This window comes from Oncorhynchus mykiss, chromosome 12, assembly GCF_057628025.1.
Source record: "Oncorhynchus mykiss isolate SJ-2025 chromosome 12, ASM5762802v1, whole genome shotgun sequence".
Taxonomy (NCBI): domain Eukaryota; kingdom Metazoa; phylum Chordata; class Actinopteri; order Salmoniformes; family Salmonidae; genus Oncorhynchus; species Oncorhynchus mykiss.
Genome location: NC_143033.1, coordinates 24,695,152 through 24,716,550, shown reverse-complemented (window position 1 = coordinate 24,716,550; position 21,399 = coordinate 24,695,152). Strand labels below are relative to the sequence as shown.

Here is a 21,399-nt window from a genome sequence, read left to right as displayed (position 1 = left end):
CTAATAATTTCAGATAATAAATTAAATATTTAGCTAATGAATGATGGGCTATAAATAAACTTCTAACTCATAGCCTCTGTCTCTTGCACAATACACACCATGTGCTCTGCTGGCCTTTCTCCTTAAAAAACATTTATTTGCTCTTGGAATCCCAGGAAAAGCTGGACTACAATAGCTTGCTGGGAGAATTTATTTTTAGCATGTCTTATACTAATAGACTGTTGGAAGAAGGATGCTAGCTCTTGTTTTCTGAATGTCACTCCCTGATCTGTTTCACCTGTCCTTGTGATTGTCTCCACCCCCCTCCAGGTGTCGCCCATCTTCCCCATTATCCCCTGTGTATTTATTCATGTGTTCTCTGTTTGTTTCATTTGTGAAGTCAACCAGTGTTTTGTCTCAGCTCCTGCTTTTCCCCAGTCTCTCATTTTCCTCACCCTCCTAGTTTTGACCCTTGCCTGTCCTGATTCTGAGCCCACCTGCCCCTGACCTTGCCTGCACCTTTGCCCCTACTCAGATTACCGACCTCTGCCTGAGCCTGCCTGCCATCCTGTACCTTTGCCCCAATACTCAGTATTATCGACCCCTGCCTGCCTTGACCTGTCGTTTGCCTGCCCCTGTTGCTGTAAAAAACATTTACTTCAACACAGTCTGCATTTGGGTCTTACCTGAAACAAAATAGCTGAATGATAAATACAGCAGCCAATACAACTCACGGCTGGGGAGTTTGAAAGAAGAGTGAACTCGGGATGGCGGTAGGCTATAGCAGTTATTTGTTCAGACCCGTAACCATTCAATCTTAATGAAGAGAAAGGGAAGTAATCTGCATCTTATTCTAGTTCTATATTATTCAAGTATGTCATTACAATGAAGATCTGGAAAACAAAACTTTTAACTGTTGAATGCAAGGAAATAATGAAGCAACAATCGAGAAAGAACAGGTATGCTAATACGCACATTGCACAACGTTAAGGAAAATATTTTGAAATGTATACATGCGTCAGTTTACAGCCTAATTGTAACTGTGTAGGCCGTATGTCCTGCACCAGCATCATTATTACATTTAGCTAACATTAGATAGTTAGAGAGAATCTGACCTTTGCCTCGATTCAGGAGTCTCGTAGTCTCGTCCCGATCATCATGGCTTGTGGTGTTCTTTATGATAACCACATTAGCAGCTAAATAGCATTTCATTTTGGGGGCGTAAAAACAGATGAATATATTGATAAAAGTCACCTTATTGTAGAGAGATTTACAAGGTTATCAAAACGTCATGCCAAGGTAAGCCTACATGAAACACAGCCCTTATTTTAAGTGTTTCTAAAATCCCATATGGGGAAAAATGAATGGTGGAAAAACGATTTAAAAAAATGTCCTGTTTGCACACTAGGTTTTATGGGAATTATGACTCATACTGTGGTACTCTAATCAATCCACAATCAAAGAGATTTGTTTACTGGAGCTTGTTTAATTTACTTACCCAAGAGAGCATAGCTACATCTATGGGCATTTATGTTTTTCTGTCTCGTGTAATGTGCGGTAGCCTATCATAGGCTATGTATTGGTAAAAATAGATAATGGCACAATCCGTTGGTCTTTTTTGGGCTTGGGCTCATAAAATGCCTTTAATGTAGGGATTATAAAATAAATATATTTATTGTAAGGCTCATCAGGCTCAAGTAGTATCAGACTTCATTTTACAAGCTGATCAAAGCTCTAATCAAATCCAGACATATGCTTTAGAATGACACTTCCGGTCATACCACTGGTTTAGGGCCAAAGCAGTGGAATGGGGTGAAATTTCAGTTTTTCCCATGTCGCTTTTTTTTTGCCAAAATGTGCAATCCGCACTCCGACCTGCGAAAAGCAGCAATACGCAACTCAGCGTCGAGTCTGCCGGAAAGCCACACGAAGAAGATATATTTACCGCTGAAATAAAGGTGGGAGGAAAACTAAAGCGAGGAAAATACAATTCAGGGTAAGTTACCAGGTCAATTAAGTTATTTAGAGAGCGTCGCTGGCACACACGAGTGTGTTTATAATGGGATAATAATGGTGTTACGACTCAACTAGCTAGCAAACAGTAGCTAGCTTGCCAACTCGATTCATTTTGACCGCATATAAACTATGATACACAATCTAACGTTAGTTATAAAGCTAGATAGATAGACGTGTGCCACACGTGATTAGATATAAATAGTCATAGCCTAGAAAACTAACGTTAGCTGGCTACATTCCAAGATACTGTATTTTCTTCTGTAGAGCTTGCTAGATGTGCTGTCCTCTGTCCCTCATTTTTATTGCATAGTAGCATCTAGCTAATATGCAGTGGGCCCTTACCTAACTAGCATACAGTTTGTGTTGCCTGTAGCCTTGGATTCCTGGTGGGAGGAGCTCAAATCACTGCATAACAATCGTTGCCAGTAGCTAGCTAACGGTTGGCAACAATATGCCTGCTATATTTTTGTAATGAGATGAGATCTATCTAATGCAGACCATTTAAACACTGATAAATGGACTCAGTCTCCATACATTTGTGTATGTTGTGGTAAACAAACACCTTTAGGCCTACCTCTGTGTGATTTCCTGTTTATGTTTCCCCACATCCCAAAAAGTGGCTCTCAGCTCTCTGCTATGTCTTTGGAGAAGACCTCCGATCTGGCCAATGAGAACACATGTCTGCCGTCCTCACTGACCCTTGACCTCCGCTCCCCACATAGTGCTCTGCTTGATTCTGACCTGAGCAAGAAGGCCAAAGGCACCACCTCCACCAAGAAGCGCCACAATTATGCCACATCCACTCCTCTGGACCTGCTGAATGGCACCAAGGGCGGCAATGACATCGATGAGGATGAGTGCAGTCAGCAGCGAGAGGAGGAGAGGGTCCGGAACCAGGAGAACGAGCAGGGCCAGCACAGCACAGGGACCAATGCCAAGTGGCTCAAGGAGGATCAGAATCAACTGCGCAAGGTGGCAGAGAGGCAGCAGGACCAGAATAGAAATTCTGACCAAGATCTGAATCACAACGAGAGCCCAGAAGGAAACCCCAACCAGAATTCTTTAGTGGTGGACCAGCAGGTGGAGGACAGTGAGCAGAACCCCTCTTCTAAGACCCTGAGGTCCCTGTGCTCTGACCTGAATGAGCCTCTGCTGATCGAAAACTCAGAGGCCCCTCATGGGAAAGAGGAAAAAGAGGAAGATGAGGAAGAGCCTCTACTTCTTCCAACAGGTGGAGAGAGGGACACAGACTCGTCTGAGGCGCAAAGTAGCAGTGAGTCTCAGAGAGATGACAGTAGAGAAGTCAAGGAAACCTGCTTGCTGTTTCAGGGCAGAAATGCAGCACCCAGTGATGAGGACTCCAGCTGTATGTCACTGTCTCAGGGCAGCACAGCCAACAGCACGCCGGATGGTGACCCAGGTAAGAGGGGCAACAAAATGTCTTAACAATGGATGGGCTTTGAGTGAAAGGGTTGTGTATAAGACTTGCGCTTTGCTTTTGCCGTAAACAGGGATTGTGACACAATCAAATAGTTTTCCGGGTTTGAGCATCTATTGTCATCTCTTATTTCCTAGTTCTCTCTTTACATTTATCTCACTTGTTCCTCCTCGTTGTATAGAATCTTACTGGGATCGCAGTGCGTTTGAGACGGACACAGACCTGCCTGCGGGGTGGATGCGGGTCAGAGACGAGTCCGGTACCTACTACTGGCACATCCCCACAGGCACCACCCAGTGGGAACCCCCCTCTCCCCTGGAGGAGGGAGAAGCCCCAGAGAGACCCTCCAGTACCTCCCCTGTCATCACACCCAGTGAGGAGCCACAGGTGAGAGCTAGAGGGCAGAGATAGTTTAGTTTATTATGATCCACATTAGCTACTGCAAGTGCAGCAGCTACTCTTACTGGTGCCTACATATAACATACAAATACATGACACAGTACAGTTATAAGATATTACATTTAAAATAAATAAATAAAAAGCTTTGCTAGGTCTTTCTTTGCTGCATCTGACTATATTACCGGAAAGTAATCAAGATTGGACAAGATCAGAGCCTGAACAACTAGTGCAGTTGATTTTTGTGTCAAACACTTTTTAAAACAGACATACCCCTCTCCATCTTCACAACAACTTTGTCATTAAGACTTAATCATGATAACTGACCATCCAATGTTACTACTAGGAGTTCAGCTACCTCAACTTGTTCAATGGTCACACCTTTTATGCATATCTCCAGTTGAGGTTTAGGTCTTAGAGAATGTTTTGAACCAAATACAATGCTTTAAGATGTATTTAACACCTGTTTATTGTGCAGAGTGTGTGCAATCATCAGCATACATACTCAGTTTAAGTTCTTGTAAAACAAGTGGCAAATAATTTGTAAAAATAGAGGTACTGTACATATCTAATGTTAGAAGTTTCCATTGAAGAATACTCTATTGGATAAGTAACTCTCCAACCATGTGATGTTGTTGTGACTTAGTAATTACATAAGAGGATAGTAATGGATGTACAGAACTAGTAACTGATAATTCCCTGTGAGAGATGACCATGGTCACACTTCTGATAGTAAAGCCGAAACAAGTTTTTTTTTTTTTTTTTTTCAATAAGAAATTATAACACTGAAATCTAACAATACATCTCCAAATAGGGCTTTTGTGGTGACCGTATTACCGCCGCACCGGCAGTCATGAGTCATGACCACAATAAAATTCCACCTGACCATTGAGTCACGGTAATCTCCGCTTATGCACTCTGGACATGCGTTGGTAGTACCCAACGCGCTAACGACCATTAGGTCGCTAATGGCCTGGTACTCGGGGATCTATTGTCCCTCTAACCACTTTGACATCAGTGTAAATACAATTGAAAATCACATCAAACACTATTACTATTTAAACAGTATCATGCTTTTAAAACTCACCGCACAGTTATTGATCAATTTGAAAAAAGAAGTTTAACAACAGGTTGAAACTGAGTGGAAAACATGGTTGTTGTGGATGTTGTTTCAAAGCTTAACACAACAAAATATACAGTGCTTTCTAAGGCGAAGATTCATTTGGTTTAGTTAGCCTACAATTAGAGTGAATTTGATTTTGAATAGCCTAATAATAGCAATTAAAACATATATTTTTATATATACAGAGATTGGGCGGAATATCACCTGTCATGAAACGAGAGGCTGCATGCTCCTCAAACGGGTTGATGCATGGAGTGAAATAACCGGAGGAGCCTACCCGGCATGATTGAAAAATGAACCACCTGGAAAGGTGCCCCTGTTCCTTCCCATAATGGGTCATTCTAAATCTAAACTGATTTGACTTAATAGTAAAGACAAGATTAAATTGAGAATAGTCTGATGGGTGAAAATATGATCACTTGAGAGAACGGTGTGTGCAGCCTGAAGCAAGGAACAGAGCGCAAGCTTTTTTTGTTGCGACTTTCTCAAATCATCAATAGTCTATAGTCAAATCTTGCAGCCCATATGTTTTTATTTCTAAGGTTTGTACCATTCACAACTAAATTTGCCAAATAAATCTAACAATACAGTTGAAGTCGGAAGTTTACATACACTTTGCATACACTTTACTTTCCTGACATTTAATCCTAGTTAGGATCATCACTTTATTTTAAGAATGTTAAATGTCAGAATAATGGTAGTGATTTATTTCAGCTTTTATTTCTTTCATCACATTCCCAGTGGGTCAGAAGTTTACATACACTCAATTAGGATTTGGGAGCATTGCCTTTAAATTGCTTAACTTGGATCAAATGTTTCGGGTAGCCAACTTTGGATGTATGCTTGGGTTCATTGTCCATTTGGAAGAACCATTTGTGACCCAGCTTAAACTTCCTGACTGATGTCTTGAGATGTTGCTTCAATATATCCACATAATTTTCCTCCTCATGATGCCATCTACAGTGCCTTGCGAAAGTATTCGGCCCCCTTGAACTTTGCGACCTTTTGCCACATTTCAGGCTTCAAACATAAAGATATAAAACTGTATTTTTTTGTGAAGAATCAACAACAAGTGGGACACAATCATGAAGTGGAACGACATTTATTGGATATTTCAAACTTTTTTAACAAATCAAAAACTGAAAAATTGGGCGTGCAAAATTATTCAGCCCCCTTAAGTTAATACTTTGTAGCGCCACCTTTTGCTGCGATTACAGCTGTAAGTCGCTTGGGGTATGTCTCTATCAGTTTTGCACATCGAGAGACTGACATTTATTCCCATTCCTCCTTGCAAAACAGCTCGAGCTTAGTGAGGTTGGATGGAGAGCATTTGTGAACAGCAGTTTTCAGTTCTTTCCACAGATTCTCGATTGGGTTCAGGTCTGGACTTTGACTTGGCCATTCTAACACCTGGATATGTTTATTTTTGAACCATTCCATTGTAGATTTTGCTTTATGTTTTGGATCATTGTCTTGTTGGAAGACAAATCTCCGTCCCAGTCTCAGGTCTTTTGCAGACTCCATCAGGTTTTCTTCCAGAATGGTCCTGTATTTGGCTCCATCCATCTTCCCATCAATTTTAACCATCTTCCCTGTCCCTGCTGAAGAAAAGCAGGCCCAAACCATGATGCTGCCACCACCATGTTTGACAGTGGGGATGGTGTGTTCAGCTGTGTTGCTTTTACGCCAAACATAACGTTTTGCATTGTTGCCAAAAAGTTCAATTTTGGTTTCATCTGACCATAGCACCTTCTTCCACATGTTTGGTGTGTCTCCCAGGTGGCTTGTGGCAAACTTTAAATGACACTTTTTATGGATATCTTTAAGAAATGGCTTTCTTCTTGCCACTCTTCCATAAAGGCCAGATTTGTGCAATATACGACTGACTGTTGTCCTATGGACAGTCTCCCACCTCAGCTGTAGATCTCTACAGTTCATCCAGAGTGATCATGGGCCTCTTGGCTGCATCTCTGATCAGTCTTCTCCTTGTATGAGCTGAAAGTTTAGAGGGACGGCCAGGTCTTGGTAGATTTGCAGTGGTCTGATACTCCTTCCATTTCAATAGTATCGCTTGCACAGTGCTCCTTGGGATGTTTAAAGCTTGGGAAATCTTTTTGTATCCAAATCCGGCTTTAAACTTCTTCACAACAGTATCTCGGACCTGCCTGGTGTGTTCCTTGTTCTTCATGATGCTCTCTGCGCTTTTAACGGACCTCTGAGACTATCACAGTGCAGGTGCATTTATACGGAGACTTGATTACGCACAGGTGGATTGTATTTATCATCATTAGTCATTTAGGTCAACATTGGATCATTCAGAGATCCTCACTGAACTTCTGGAGAGAGTTTGCTGCACTGAAAGTAAAGGGGCTGAATAATTTTGCACGCCCAATTTTTCAGTTTTTGATTTGTTAAAAAAGTTTGAAATATCCAATAAATGTCGTTCCACTTCATGATTGTGTCCCACTTGTTGTTGATTCTTCACAAAAAAATACAGTTTTATATCTTTATGTTTAAAGCCTGAAATGTGGCAAAAGGTCGCAAAGTTCAAGGGGGCCGAATACTTTCGCAAGGCACTGTATTTTGTGCAGTGTACCAGTCCTACCTGCAGCAAAGCACCCCCACAACATGATGCTGCCACCCCGTGCTTCACTGTTTGGTTGGTGTTCTTTGGCTTGCAAGCCTCCCCCTTTTTCCTCCAAACATAACAATGGTCATTATGGCCAAGCAGTTCTATTTTTGTTTCATCAGACCAGAGGACATTTCTCCAAAAAGTACGATCTTTGTCCCCATGTGCAGTTGCAAACGCTAGTCTGGCTTTTCTATGGCGGTTTTGGAGCAGTGGCTTCTTCCTTGTTGAGTGGCCTTTCAGGTTATGTCGATATAGGACTCGTTTTACTGTGGCTATAGATACTTTTGTACCCGTTTCCTCCAGCATCTTCACAAGGTCCTTTGCTGTTGTTCTTGGATTGATTTGCACTTTTCGCACCAAAGTACGTTCATCTCTAGGAGACAGAATGCGTCTCCTTCCTGAGCGGTATGATGGCTGTATGGTCCCATGGTGTTTATACTTGTGTACTATTGTTTGTACAGACGAATGTCGTACCTTCAGGCGTTTGGAAATTTCTCCCAAGGATGAACCAGACTTGTGGAGGTCTACAATTGTTTTTCTGAGGTCTTGGCTGATTTCTTTTGATTTTCCTATGATGTCAAGCGTAGAGGCACTGAGTTTGAAGGTAGGCCTTGAAATACATCCACAGGTACACCTCCAATTTACTCAAATGATGTCAAATGACTCATGATGTCAATTAGCCTATCAGAAGCTTCTAAAGCCATGATATAATTTTCTGGAATTTTCCAAGCTGTTTAAAGGCACGGTCAACTTAGTGTATGTAAACGTCTGACCCATTGGAATTGTGATACAGTGAAATATTCTGTCTGTAAACAATTGTTGGAAAAATGACTTCTATCATACACAAAGTAGATGTCCTAACCAACTTGCCAAATCTATAGTTTGTTAATAATACATTTGTGGAGTGGTTGAAAAATAAGTTTTAATGACTCCAACCTAAGTGTATGTAAACTTCCGACTTCAAATGTAGGACCGTTTTCAAATGATCACTTTTGAGTTCAAAATAGCCACTTTGCTTCAGAATGGGAAAAATATTTTTTATATTTTATTCAGCTAAGTTTTATTCTTCTTACTATAAAGTCATATAATATAAAATTATGGCACAGGATTTATAAGCATAACTTCTCTGCTAAGTGGACAAGCCAGTGGCATGGCACATAGCCAGGTAACATACAGTAGGCCAACTCATATTCTGCTCTTCTGAAATACATTTTCTTCATATCGTTGTTTATTTAGACCTGCCTAAAATAAATCATGGATTTATTCTGATGGTGTATATTAAATTGATTTATTCCATTTTTTTTTATTAGATTCAATGGTGCACATCTGTGGCTTGAATACAGCTTGGAGGCCTGGAGATGCTAAACGTGTTTATTTTAATTAACTGTTAGTTACTGTGAGACCGGCAGTCTTTTGCATGACAATAACCGCCTGATAAAATGTAATGACCGCCACAGCCCTCGCTCCAACTACAGTATCTTATTATACATTTATTTTAGCCAATCATCAATCATCTCAGTCAGTGCATTACAAGTTGAGTGCCCTTTCCTATTTGCATGCTTGTTCTTTGAAAATAGCATTTTATTTGTTCAAAAACAATTTTCTCCATCAGTTTTCGAAGAACAGGCAGCAAACTGATTGGGTGGCTGTTAGACCAGCAAAGGGTGCTTTACTATTTTTAGGTAGTGGAATTACTTTAGCTTCCTTCCATGTCTGTGGACACAGTCCTTTAGGTTTTGGCCTGACTGTGGAAATTAGGGTCACACAGTCATTGTATTTACATTTAAGCACCCACTGCTAGTGCTAACGGATTTAGTTTCCTACTTCTAATTGGTCCTTGTCTCTTTTTTGTATCTTCAGTTGACGTGGAGTAGTCTCACCCAGTCCCGCCCCAACAGGTTTAATGACGAGGAGTTCTGGAAGGTGAGTGCCAAATGTACTTGAAACAAACCTAACATCAATGCAGTTAGCAAACCTTTTTTCAGAGGTTTTCAATGTTTAGATATCAACTGCTTATTATTTTCTATCTCAAATGTGGAAATGTGACTTCTTACTGTTGTTGGTATGTCTTCAGGAGGAAGATGCAATGGCTGATCAGACCCTGAAGGATTTTGAAGGAGCCACATTGCGTTATGCCTCTATCAATCTCAGGTGAGCCCCCCACCCCACCCTTCAGGTACAATGTATTATCATTGTATGCTTATATTGTCTGATTCCTTTCACATCCAGCTGTTCACAGTCTGAAGGAAAGGAGAAGATGAGCTCACTCATCAATGACCAGGACGCTAAGGTATGTGCTCTCACTCAGACAAATAGACATAACCAATCATTCCACTCCCATCCCACACACATTCTTTTCTGTTTTAACACTCAACATGCTCTTAATCACTCTTTTCCTCTCCTCGTGTCTCTCAAAAGGTTTTTGCTGTGCGTTCTCTGGGCTGGGTGGAGATATCAGAGGAGGAGATGGCTCCAGGGAAGAGCAGCGTGGCTGTCAACAACTGCATCAGACAGCTCTCTTACCACAAACACAACCTGCACGACACGGCTGGGATCTGGGGAGAGGTCAGAGAATGGCTTATGTGTGGGAATATTACCTGGATAGTGTTGGTAGAACAATGTTAAGAGGAATGTTCTGTAATGTGTTTTCACACAGGGAAAAGACATGCTCCTTGTTCTGGAGAATGAGACCTTGAACCTGATTGATCCTTTGGGCCAGACTCTGCTGCACACCCAGCCTATCGTCAGCATCCGAGTGTGGGGAGTGGGCCGGGACAACGGCAGGTCAGTCCCCTGCTACTCTAACTACACTTCACAAAAACCAAAACGCAACATGTAAAGTGTTGGTCCCAAGTTTCATGAGCTGAAAATAAACATCCTAAACAGTTTCCATATGCTCAAAAAGCTTATTTCGCTCAAACTTTGTGCACAAATTTGTTTTCATCCCTGTTAGTGAGCATTTTTCCTTTGCCAAAATAATACCTGACAGATGTGGCATATCAACAAGCTCATTAAACAGCATGGCCATTACACAGGTGCACAGGAATTTTGCAGTACGCCCAACCAGCCTCACAACCACAGACCATGTGTATGGCGTTGTGTGGGAGAGTGGTTTGCTGATGTTAACGTTCTGAACAGAGTGCCCCGTGATGGTGGGGTTATGTTATGGGTAGTCATAAGCTATGGACCACGAACACAATTGCATTTTAACGATGGCAATTTGAGATCACAAAGATACCGTGATGAGATCCTGAGGCACATTGTCGTGCCGTTCATCCGCCGCCATCTCATGTTTCAGCATGATAATGCACAGCCACATGTCGCAAGGATCTGTACACAATTCCTGGAAGCTGAAAATGTCCCAGTTCTTCCATGGCCTGCATACGCACCAGACATGTCACCCATTGAGCACGTTTGGGATGCTCTGGATCAACGTGTAAGACGGTATGTTCTAGTTCCCGCCAATATCCAGCAACATCGCGCAGCCATTGAAGAGGAGTGGGACAATTCCACAGGCCACAATCAACAGCCCGATTAACTCTATGAGAAGATGCGTCGTGCTACATGAGGCAATTGGTGGTCACACCAGATATTGGCAGGTTTGCTGATCCACGCCCCTACCATCTTTTAAAAAAAAAAGGTTTCTGTGACCATCAGAGGCATATCTGTATTCCCAGTCATGTGAAAGCCATAGACTAGGGCCTAATTTATTTATTTTAATTGACTGTTTTCCTTATATGAACTGCAACTCAGTGCAATCTTTAAAGTTGTTGCGTTTATATTTTCACTATACATTTCTTTATTTTCTTCATATTTTAATACTAAAAATATGTGTGCCAGTTTGCTACAGACAATGTTTCTTATTTTGGTTTTATTTGTCTGGCTTTTGTTGCCTTATTTTGTGAACCCTGCTTTTTCTGTTGAATTGATTCATTTGGGGTTTTCTCTCTAACCGGCTGCACTTGGGCACACAGGGAGAGGTAGTGTATTGTTATTGTCGTATCCACCATCTTCCGTCATGTCACATAGAATTTATCATAGTTGTGGTTTTCACAGTTAGCATATTGATTCCACACCCCTATCCCATAATGTTCAATCACACCCATGATTTCTCAATCACACCCATGACTTTCTGATCAGTTTCTATAGACGAGAATGTTTGCTTAGCTATTAATCATAGTTTGACAACACTAAGTGTTCTCAGTCCTAATTGTTAGTACATTTGTTCATTGTTGTATTTGTGAAAGCTTATGCTATTAGGTTGCTAGTTCTCTTGAGTAAATCCTGATATTATCAAAATGTATTGATTTCAGCATTGTCCATTTCATCTGCCTCAATTGTCATGATCAGCCTTTATAACGGCCTCTCAAGAGACGCCTCTTTGTTTGTGTTAACTTTAGGGACTTTGCTTACGTGGCGAGAGACAAACTGACTCATGTTCTGAAGTGCCATGTGTTCAGGTGTGATACACCTGCTAAGAACATTGCCACCAGCATGCATGACATCTGCTCTAAGGTAAGCCCATCTGCTTTGGTTCACTGCACCATACTCAGGTCTCCACGTTGAACCTGAATGAAATCTCCCTTTTTTCACCTAACTTTGGGACTGGGGTTCAGGGGTCGTTTGTGTCTTTATTTTTTGACATGTTGTATCGGGTCTTTCCTGTCATTCATTTTCTGTAGATAATGGCCCAGAGGAAATCATCCAAGTCCTCTCTGAACAGACTCAACATAGACCCCTCTAAACTGGTGGACATTCCTTTCCAGGGTAAAACACTGGCACTTGATGTATGACGTAGGCTTGGTGGTGTACCGTATACCGGGGTGTTTGTGAGTTAGTCCCTAGTCACTTGTTTGTTTACAAGCACAGAATAACAAGAGACTGGAGCCTTGTGAGTCACTCACTGTTGTGCAGCATGCGCCATGTGATCTAATTGCAGTATGGAATTCACAACTAAATGGTTGCCAGCTTGATATCTAATAACAATTAAGTTAACGGTCTAAAATGTGTTAAATGCTCTGCAGTTGTGCATTTGTTCTGCTAATTTAGTAGCTAGTTAGCCGTCTAGCTAAGTGGTTAGCTTCTTCCAAAATCAAGCATTCGCTTGGTAACAGCAGAAAATCTCTTCCTGGATCAGGTGCCTAATATTTGTTTTGTGCGTGCAAGCAAACTGTGAGTAGCATTTTTGAGTTAGTTGTATAGTTTAGGTCAGATGCTATAAAATGTTTGCTTTGCACTCGTTAGCATTTAGTTAGCATTCTGTATGGGATTTTACATATACTTGTTACTCTGTAATCTGAAGGTTAGCAATTCTATCAGTGGGGTTTGAAAACGGCGTCCCTTGTGTTCAGTGCCGGTATTACCAAATATCCTGGTATGGTACAAGGTCGGTATGACAATCTGGATACTGCCAGAGCCTAGTATGACCATATACTTACTGTATAATCTAAAACCAAATGTATTTATGGGCAACTTCAGGTCCTTTGTATAGTTTTAATAGGATGTCACAGTGGTTTTCTGTCTCTCTCCTCTCCCTACAGAATTCCCTGCACCAAAGAATGAGCTAGTCCAGTCCTTCCAGGTACGTTACCTGGGTAACGTGCCGGTGGCTAAACCCGTAGGTAAGGAACGCTTTGGTAAGGAATGCTTTTTCTTCTCTTTCCTAGAGTTGTGATGGTGTGTATTGAATTACATTTCAGGTAAACTTGTGTATGTTTCTCGGTCACTGCCTGTATTTAACCTTCCACTTGTTCTCCCGTATGTTGGTATTGTAATTAAATGAATACTGACTTTCAACTAAGTTGGGGTTCACTTAATGAAATGCATTCAATATACATTGACTTATTGAATGTCTCAAAGTATTGCATGTGTTCTACTAATTTCTTCTACAGGTTGTGATACTGATGTCTTATTGTGTGACGTCTCGACTGCTATGAGCTATCCTCTTGTTAGGGATATTGAGCTATTACCTAACACTTGGTTTTCTGTGAAGTATGACTAACACAATTCCTGTAATTCCATCCTTTTCCTGAAATTCTCAGGTATTGCGTGTATTCAGATGTGCAGCTAACCTGAGTGGTATGTCCTATCCAGGTATGGACCTAGTCAACGTAGCCCTCAACACAGCAATCAATTCCAAAGAGAAGGAAGAGTGGACGCCAGTTACTGTGAACGTGGCTTCAGCCACACTTACAATAGTCACAGCTGAGGTGAGCACACACACAGATAGTCACACACACAATCTCAAAAATATATATATTTTTAATGTCTTTCCAATATGAAGCTCTGAGGTTGTTTAAATTGCTGTGGGAATAGTCTGACCCAAGGTGTTCTGTTGTGTTCCCTGCAGACAGAGGAGGTTCTTTCTGAGTGCCGGGTGCGGTTCCTGTCCTTCATAGGCGTGGGGAAGGACGTCCACACCTTTGCCTTCATCATGGCCGAGGGCCCTGGGGACTTCATCTGCCACATGTTCTGGTGTGAGCCCAACGCTGCCAGCCTTAGTGAGGCTGTGCAGGCCGCCTGCATGGTGAGTGCAACGTTTGTCAGCCAACGATTGAGGGCTTTTGGACAATACAAATGCATTCAAGCAGACAAATAAAAACTTTGCCGGACACATTGTCCAGCAGAAAATATCCTTATGAAAATAAATATCCTTTATAAAGTTGTAGTTGTTATTAGAGAGGGGTAAAGAAAGATTTTGTTAGGGCGCCAGGCAGGTATTAACCATGCCGAAAGGAAAAGAGTAGAACAGAGAGAGTACCACTACCAGACCCACACACTTCAGCAGAAGAGACTGCCTAGAGTGTAGCCTGTTTACCAGATAGCCAGTGGAGAGAAAAGAGAATACACACCATATAAAACCCACATCACAGCACAGGGGTGACCCCAACAAGAATACCTCATACAATCATAATACTAATAATGGCAGAGCAATTTAACAGCAACTTAATACAAGAAAGAACCCAGTCATCAGAGGATTTGCAATAATCTGTATTATCTTCCAGTGGAGGAGTGCAGAGGGTATGAATGTGGGGGGTGTTCATAGACACAACAAAGGCCTTAATGTCCACAATCTTCTCGGCCACATGTCATTAGTACACCTCACCTCAATACAGTTCACATAACAATACACAACTTACAAGCATCCTCCCTTTTAACTAAAATGTCCACCCAAATACTTCTGGCAGGGCAATAATAGTCCAGCTCTAATGAACTTCAATGGGAAGTGCATTTGAAAAATAGAGAGTCTGTTGCAGGGTAAAGCACTGGGATGATAGAGGGAAGAGAAAGAACGAGAGATCTTACCTGTGGTCTTCAGGCGTGCTGGTGTACTGTCCGATGGTTTGTATGTTAAAGCTTCGCAACAATGTTGCTACTAATCCAAGCGATCCATAACGGGCGCGGTCCCAAACGAAAACCACCACGACCTAGAGCGATCACACTGATGATTGAGGTAAATACTTTATAAACTACACACGCTGAAAACAAACAAAACTTCTGCAGCACAGCCCACACAATCAAACTGTCGCGCCTCCCAAAAGAGCTGAAAGAGCTGTCTTTATTTCCTCCTTCCTTACTGCTCATGCTCTCTTAAAGTGGCAGCGCACGGTGAAGGCTCAGTGCTGATTTCGCCACAAAGTACATTGGCTATGCACAGAGGTTGGTTCAGGTTGTCTTTCAGTCACATCTTCTCTCTACTCCGCCTGTCTGTGTTGAGCTCACACTGTCGCTAGCAAACTTTCAACATTGTATCTGGTGCTGGTGCTGCCCCGCAAAGCTACCTATGTCAGTGAGTTCGTGCCCGCTCTATGCACACAGAGGAGAAGTGTTCTGCTATTTTATGTTTTGCTAGACATCCCTGTAAGAGAATGTACAGAAATGTCAAAGTCCAGCATGGAGTATTTAGATGAAGTAATTTTGCTTCCTTCTCATGCTAGTCTAATGCTTGGTTGTGTAGTTTGCTTAAAAATGCCCAAAACAGTTCAAATTAAGTTAGCTAACTAGCTATGGTACCAAGGATGGAAGCACAGATAAGTGGACAAATAAATTGACACTGAAACAGGATATTGGTAAGCCAGATGGACAGAGAGATGTGCAAGGAGCTAATGTGCAAGGAGCCAATGAAACGGCAGTGGGCACAACTAAAAATGTGAATGGACTTCTATTTGATATGGCAACTTTTTCAGAAACATTAGGTGAGTGGTTCTTCTAAATGGGAGGAGTTTGCAAGGATTGGACTGTTTTACTACGCGGTAATATTAAACATGCACAGCCTTGTTGCACCAAATATTTTGAGTCCAAGTTTAATTTTATATTCAGATTTGGTGCTTATGTTGTGTGACTTTTGACAGCTGCGCTACCAGAAGTGTCTGGACGCCAGGCCCCCCAGTACCAGCTCCTGCCTGCCAGGCCCACCGGCCGACTCCGTGGCACGTCGTGTGGGCTCCAGTGTCAAGAAGGGGGTTCAGAGCCTGCTGGGCAGCTTCAAGAGGTCTGGGTCCCAGACGCCCTGAGAGGTGCCAACCAACTAACCCACTCCAGTCCACCCCCAGGCCCAGCCCACCATGCCAGCCATGGCTCTCCTCACTCCATTCCCTCTCTCTCCCCCCACCCTGAGGTGTTATGGTATAACCTGCTTCCCTCTCAACACCTGTCATCTCTTTTAGATGTGATGTCAGAGCCGTGGGCAGTGTGGGCTGCCGGTGTGGTTGGGGTACCAGTGAGCCTAGCACTGTCCACACCTGCTCCACGCTTTTCACATCCTTCACGTAGTCCTTGGTTGGACAAGTAGGCCATGTTTTCCTTCCATTGTTTGTTTAATCTGTGATCTGTTAAGAGGAAACTGCTGGACTCATGGACAGTGTTTTGAATGACAGCAATAGTTGGGTAAAATTGGTCTAGTTTGCAAAGTACCAACACTAATTATTCTTAGGAAAGCAGTACTGTTCTGTAACATTGTCTCTGCGGTTTGTTTTGCAGAACAAATATAGTATATTATTTGTGAGGATAGAAATGGAAGAAGTGCAATTGAATTGTGAATGTTGAACTCATGCCATTTGCTTGTGGAACTATCATGTTGGTTTTCATTTCAAAGTAGATTTGAAAGAAATGATTGAGAAATAAAATGGCATGAGAAGTCTGTATAAAATGCATCATGGTGAATGTCAGTGGTGGAAAAACTAAGACTCGCTAGCTACGAATGTAATATTCGGCAAATAAAATGCTAATCGTTTGGGTCATTAAAATCTATACTTTGTACAGTACATTTGTTAATGCCTAAATAGCTTAGCATCCCCTCTTCCATCTGATGGAGCTGGTAAATCAGCAAGTGCATTATCTTTATTTTATAGCTATATTTTTATTTGTATGTGTATTGCAAATTGCACTAAAAAGTGTAGTTCAGCTCCTCAAATCTGAAATGGAGATGGCATACTTTTAGAGCATGGCTCAAGTTTTAATGAAACCTCAAATCTCAAAGAAAGCTTTGGCTATCTTTTACTGCACTCCAGCTGTATACCAAGTGGGGGGTACTGTATGTTGGAGTCGAGGAATATATCATCTTTGTGATGCCAAAGCTAGAAGAATCATGTGTTTTTTTATGGTGTTCCTCTTCAGATCTATTGTGGAAATTGACCTGAAGGTGATTTTACCATCCTTTTGTTATGTTCAGATAACCCAAAAAATGTTGAATCTGTTTAACAACATTTTCCTTTCATGTACGTTTTTACACAAACGTGTCAAGTGTTATACGCTGTTCCCTCTACTCCATTCTCTATGCATTTTTAGTGTATGTTTTTTGTTACGTCTAAGCAGAGTGACAGAGCTACTGTTAGCTACCGAGGTGTCCCTGCACACTAACATCTGCCAACTTTTGTCTCGTAACCAATTGGGTCTAAGGGCAGATGGTACGTTTAGTATTGTTACGATAGACATGACACTGACAAATAAGATTGTATTTGTCACATGCGCCGAATACAACACTGAAATGCTTACTTACAGGCCCTTAACCAACAATACAGTTGAAATTACACCAAAGTATGTCATTACCACACACTGTTCGTTTAACACCGACTTTATTTTATGTTTTTGAAACTTATGACTGCCCTCGGGTGGGCTTTCAAGTAGTCTTGTTCATGAGCAGTGTGTCTGACAACACTATAGGAGAGCTAAGAAGCCTGACACATTCAGTCTTCAGAAGGCATTTTGTTATGCAGAGATTGCAATACGGAAAGTGTTGCTTACCCACAGACAGTGTTTTTCTGTGAAAGAGACAGACTTAAAGTATGTGTTGGAGTTTCTTCCTTGCGGTGTAGGTCATATGAACACAACATCTTTAAAATAATTTATCCCATAGTTGACTGACTAGATTTTCCCCTTTTTTTTGAATGCAGTTGGTTCAAAATAAGTTATATTTTTTATAAAATTATATTTTTCTAAGTGTGTATAATATACTGTATCTGTGAGGTAGACATGCCTTTTTTTTTGTGCCTCTGTTCTTACCACTGTGGTCACTGGTGCAGCAGTGTTTCCAAATCTGTATCGCTAGACTATAGTTATCCTCCTTCACATTATAGCACCACAGTTCTTCTTCCTCTCTCTGACCTGTTTTGGACAGCAGTTTGACCAGACAATAATGAATTTGACTAATGCCTTGCTTCAGCTGCTCTGTCACTAAGTTTTGACTCATAAAAACAGAAGTGTATGTACAATTTTGTTTTTTGTTTTTACACATTCAGAATTAATTTAAAAAAAAGTTTAACTGAATTTGTGTCCGTGTAATTTCCTTTGGTCCTATAATTGTTACTCCTTACTATACACACTATGTACTCTACTACTTACTATAAGTGTCAGACATTGGTTGCCTTATACAAACAGAGCTTCCTGGTGTTCTATTTGATTTTGAATGCACACTGTGTAATGTTGTACCATGCTTTACTTCTGGAGGCCTCAATAATACTTTCAAGAAATGTTGTGTTTTGTGGCTATAGATATGACTACATGAATTCAAATGTTTTTCCTCCCATTTCAATAGTGACTGTCACTACACATCTCATCCACATATTTCTCACCTGTTTCTTTTCAGTTTTGCTGAGAAACCTGTTTTCACCCATATATTCACTACAGTGTAGATGCCAACCTATGGGAGCACATTGCATGGCTGACCCATAAATGGTATATAAGGACTGACCCCAGACTCAGAACAGGGGAGCTCAGAGGTCTTCAGTGTGTTTCAGCTCTGTGAGGACAAATATAGGACACGATAGGAAGTCTTGGGTATACGTTTAACCTACCCATTGGATCAAGCGTATACATTGGATACGCTTGAGATATTTAGGTTGCTTTGGTGACATTTAAATGATAAATATGTCTAAGGATTAGTCATGGCAATAAAACAAAATCATATGCTTTTCTTTAATTTAAGATGAATATTATTGAATGATTACACGTTAAGGGTGAGAAACAGACTTTGATCCACAACACTAATATGATAGGGATGTGATCATGTCCTCTGTCACAAGCCATGGAAAATATATGTACATTCTCTTGACAAACCTGAACTTTTGTTTGTTTCGCATGATGTGTTCAAAGAGTATTAAGAAAACCTTGAAGTGATCGCTTTTGTTCATACTGTATGTGAGCATTTTTTAAAATGTTTTGTTTCCTTTAATATCCACTGATGACTGTAATGCAAGAAAAAGGGTTCGTTTTTTTAAATTATATCTAAAGAATGTAAATGAGATGTTATGTATATGTAGTACCAGTCAAAAGTTTGGACACCCTACTTATTCAAGGGATTTTATTTTTCCTATTTTCTACAAGACATCAACACTATGAAATAACAATTGATAGTCCCACTAAGTGCAAACCAGATGGGATGCTGTTTCGCAGCAGAATGCTGTGGTAGCCATGTTGGTTAAGTGTGTCTTGAATTCTAAAGAAGTCACAGACCGTGTCACCAGCAAATCACCATCACACCACCTGCTTCATGGTGGGAACCACACATGCGGAGTGTCGCATAAAGACAGCGGTTGGAACCAAAAATCTCAAATTTGGACTCATCAGACCTAAGGACAGATTTCCACTGGTCTAATGTCCATTGCTAATTTTTCTTGGCCCAAGCAAGTCTCTTCTTATTGGTGTCCTTGAGTAGTGGTTTCTTTGCATCAATTTGACCATGAAAGCCTGTTTCACGCAGTCTCCTCTGAACAGTTCATGTTGAGATGTGTCTGTTACTTGAACTCTGTGAAGTGTTTTTTTTAGGGCTACAATCTGAGGTACAGTTAACACTAATGAACTCATCCTCTGCAGCAGAGGTAACTCTGGGTCTTTCTTTCCTGTGACAGTCCTCATGAGAGCCAGTTTCATCATAGCGCTTGATGGTTTTTGCGACTGCACTTGGAAGAAACTTTCAAAGTTTTTGAAGTGTTCTGTATTGACTGACCTTCATGTCTTAAAGTAATGGACTGTCGTTTCTCTTTCCTTATTTGAGCTTTTCTTGCCAATAATATGGACTTGGTCTTTTACCAAATAGGGCTATCTTCTGTATACCACCCCTACCTTGTCACAACACAACTGATTGTCTCAAACGGCATTAAGAAGGAAATAAATTCCACAGATTAACTTTTAACTGTGCACACCTGTTAATTGAAATGCATTCCAGGTGACTACCTCATGGAGCTGCTTGAGTGAATGCCAAGAGTGAGCAAAGCTGTCAAGACAAAGGGTGGCTACTTTGAAGAATCTCAAATATATTTTGATTTGTTTAACACTTTTTTTGGTTACTACATGATTCCATATGTGTTATTTCATAGTTTTGATGTCTTCACTATTATTAAACAATGTAGAAAAAAAAAAAAAAAAAACCTTGAATGAGTAGATGTGTCCAGACTTTTGACTGGTACTTTACATGTATATTAAAATCAACTGTCACAGGACAAAATAAAAAGTGGAGCTGTTTCATTGTGGGCCGTTGTCTGCTGTATAGCACTGTGAGTAGCTGGGTGCACATCACCTCATTCAGGATGCACTCCAAACATGGTTTAAAAACAAACAAAAATTGGATTACTTGTAGAAGATCAGATGCATACACAGTTTACAATGAATGACTTGGAAATGTTTTTTTCATCATCCATGTGAGTGAGAGACTGAAGAATATTGAGAATTCTCCTCATGCTCCTGGTTGTCTCAGTTTACAGCTGAAACGAAAAAAAAGGTACAAACTAACATGAATATTTATGAGGCTGTGTCAATAAAACAAAGCCAACACCATCTACAATTATTTCAACATTTTATTTCCTCTTCTCCACGTTGCCTGCTGTTAATAATCTAAATGAGTTACACACCGGAAGGGGTAAATATAATCACATGTAAATATGCTGTGTTCCAGTTGACAGTCAGTGGATTACCATTTCCATAGCCTCTTCTCCCTGTATTTGCTTTCTTCTCGTTTTTCTAATTGTCCCTGCAGTACTTCTGTTGATTTTCAGTATGCAGCCTCCTCAGTCCAAACTCCTCTGTTGTCAGACCTTTATGTCGGCCATCATAGGGCATTACGTTTAGATGTGCAGTGCCTTCAGAAAGTCTTCACACCCCTTGACTTTTTCCACATTTTTTGTTGCGGCCTGAATTATAAATTGATCAAATTTAGATAATTTTTTTGTCACTGGCCTACACACAATGCACCATAATGTCAAAGTGCAATTATGTTTTTTGAAATGTTTACAAACTCATTAAAAATTACAGGCTGAAATGTCTTTGAGTCAAGTATTCAACCCCTTTGTTATGGAGGAAATGTGTGCAATAATAGTGTTTAAC

At 40.9% G+C, this 21,399-nt stretch overlaps 1 protein-coding gene across 4 annotated transcripts; it reads left to right on the top strand.

Moving 5' to 3' along the window:
• The first annotated feature begins 730 nt into the window (after positions 1-730).
• On the top strand, positions 731-20,860 carry LOC110537232 (amyloid beta precursor protein binding family B member 1). Of its 4 annotated transcripts, none has more exons than XM_021623117.3 (14): positions 731-1,975; positions 2,613-3,415; positions 3,615-3,820; positions 9,445-9,507; positions 9,659-9,735; positions 9,814-9,874; positions 10,003-10,149; positions 10,241-10,368; positions 11,985-12,099; positions 12,267-12,351; positions 13,125-13,205; positions 13,678-13,793; positions 13,934-14,110; positions 15,936-20,860. In XM_021623117.3, exons 1-14 carry the CDS (start codon positions 1,812-1,814, stop codon positions 16,095-16,097), a joined length of 2,385 nt encoding a protein of 794 aa, XP_021478792.3. In that variant the 5' UTR covers positions 731-1,811; the 3' UTR covers positions 16,098-20,860. The 4 variants fall into 4 exon arrangements, with proteins under 4 accessions (XP_021478792.3, XP_021478790.3, XP_090048181.1 ...); XM_021623115.3 differs by having other exon boundaries at positions 13,125-13,220; XM_090192055.1 differs by having other exon boundaries at positions 1,741-1,975; positions 2,718-3,415; positions 13,125-13,220.
• Positions 20,861-21,399: the final 539 nt, after the last annotated feature.

Bases quoted from the DNA above. Each gene is read 5' to 3' on its own strand.
- LOC110537232 (XM_021623115.3), top strand. From the start codon at position 1,812: ATGTCGCTTTTTTTTTGCCAAAATGTGCAATCCGCACTCCGACCTGCG. The intron at 3,821-9,444 runs GTGAGAGCTAGA...TTGTATCTTCAG, and splicing joins CACCCAGTGAGGAGCCACAG to TTGACGTGGAGTAGTCTCAC. The intron at 9,875-10,002 runs GTATGTGCTCTC...GTCTCTCAAAAG, and splicing joins TCAATGACCAGGACGCTAAG to GTTTTTGCTGTGCGTTCTCT.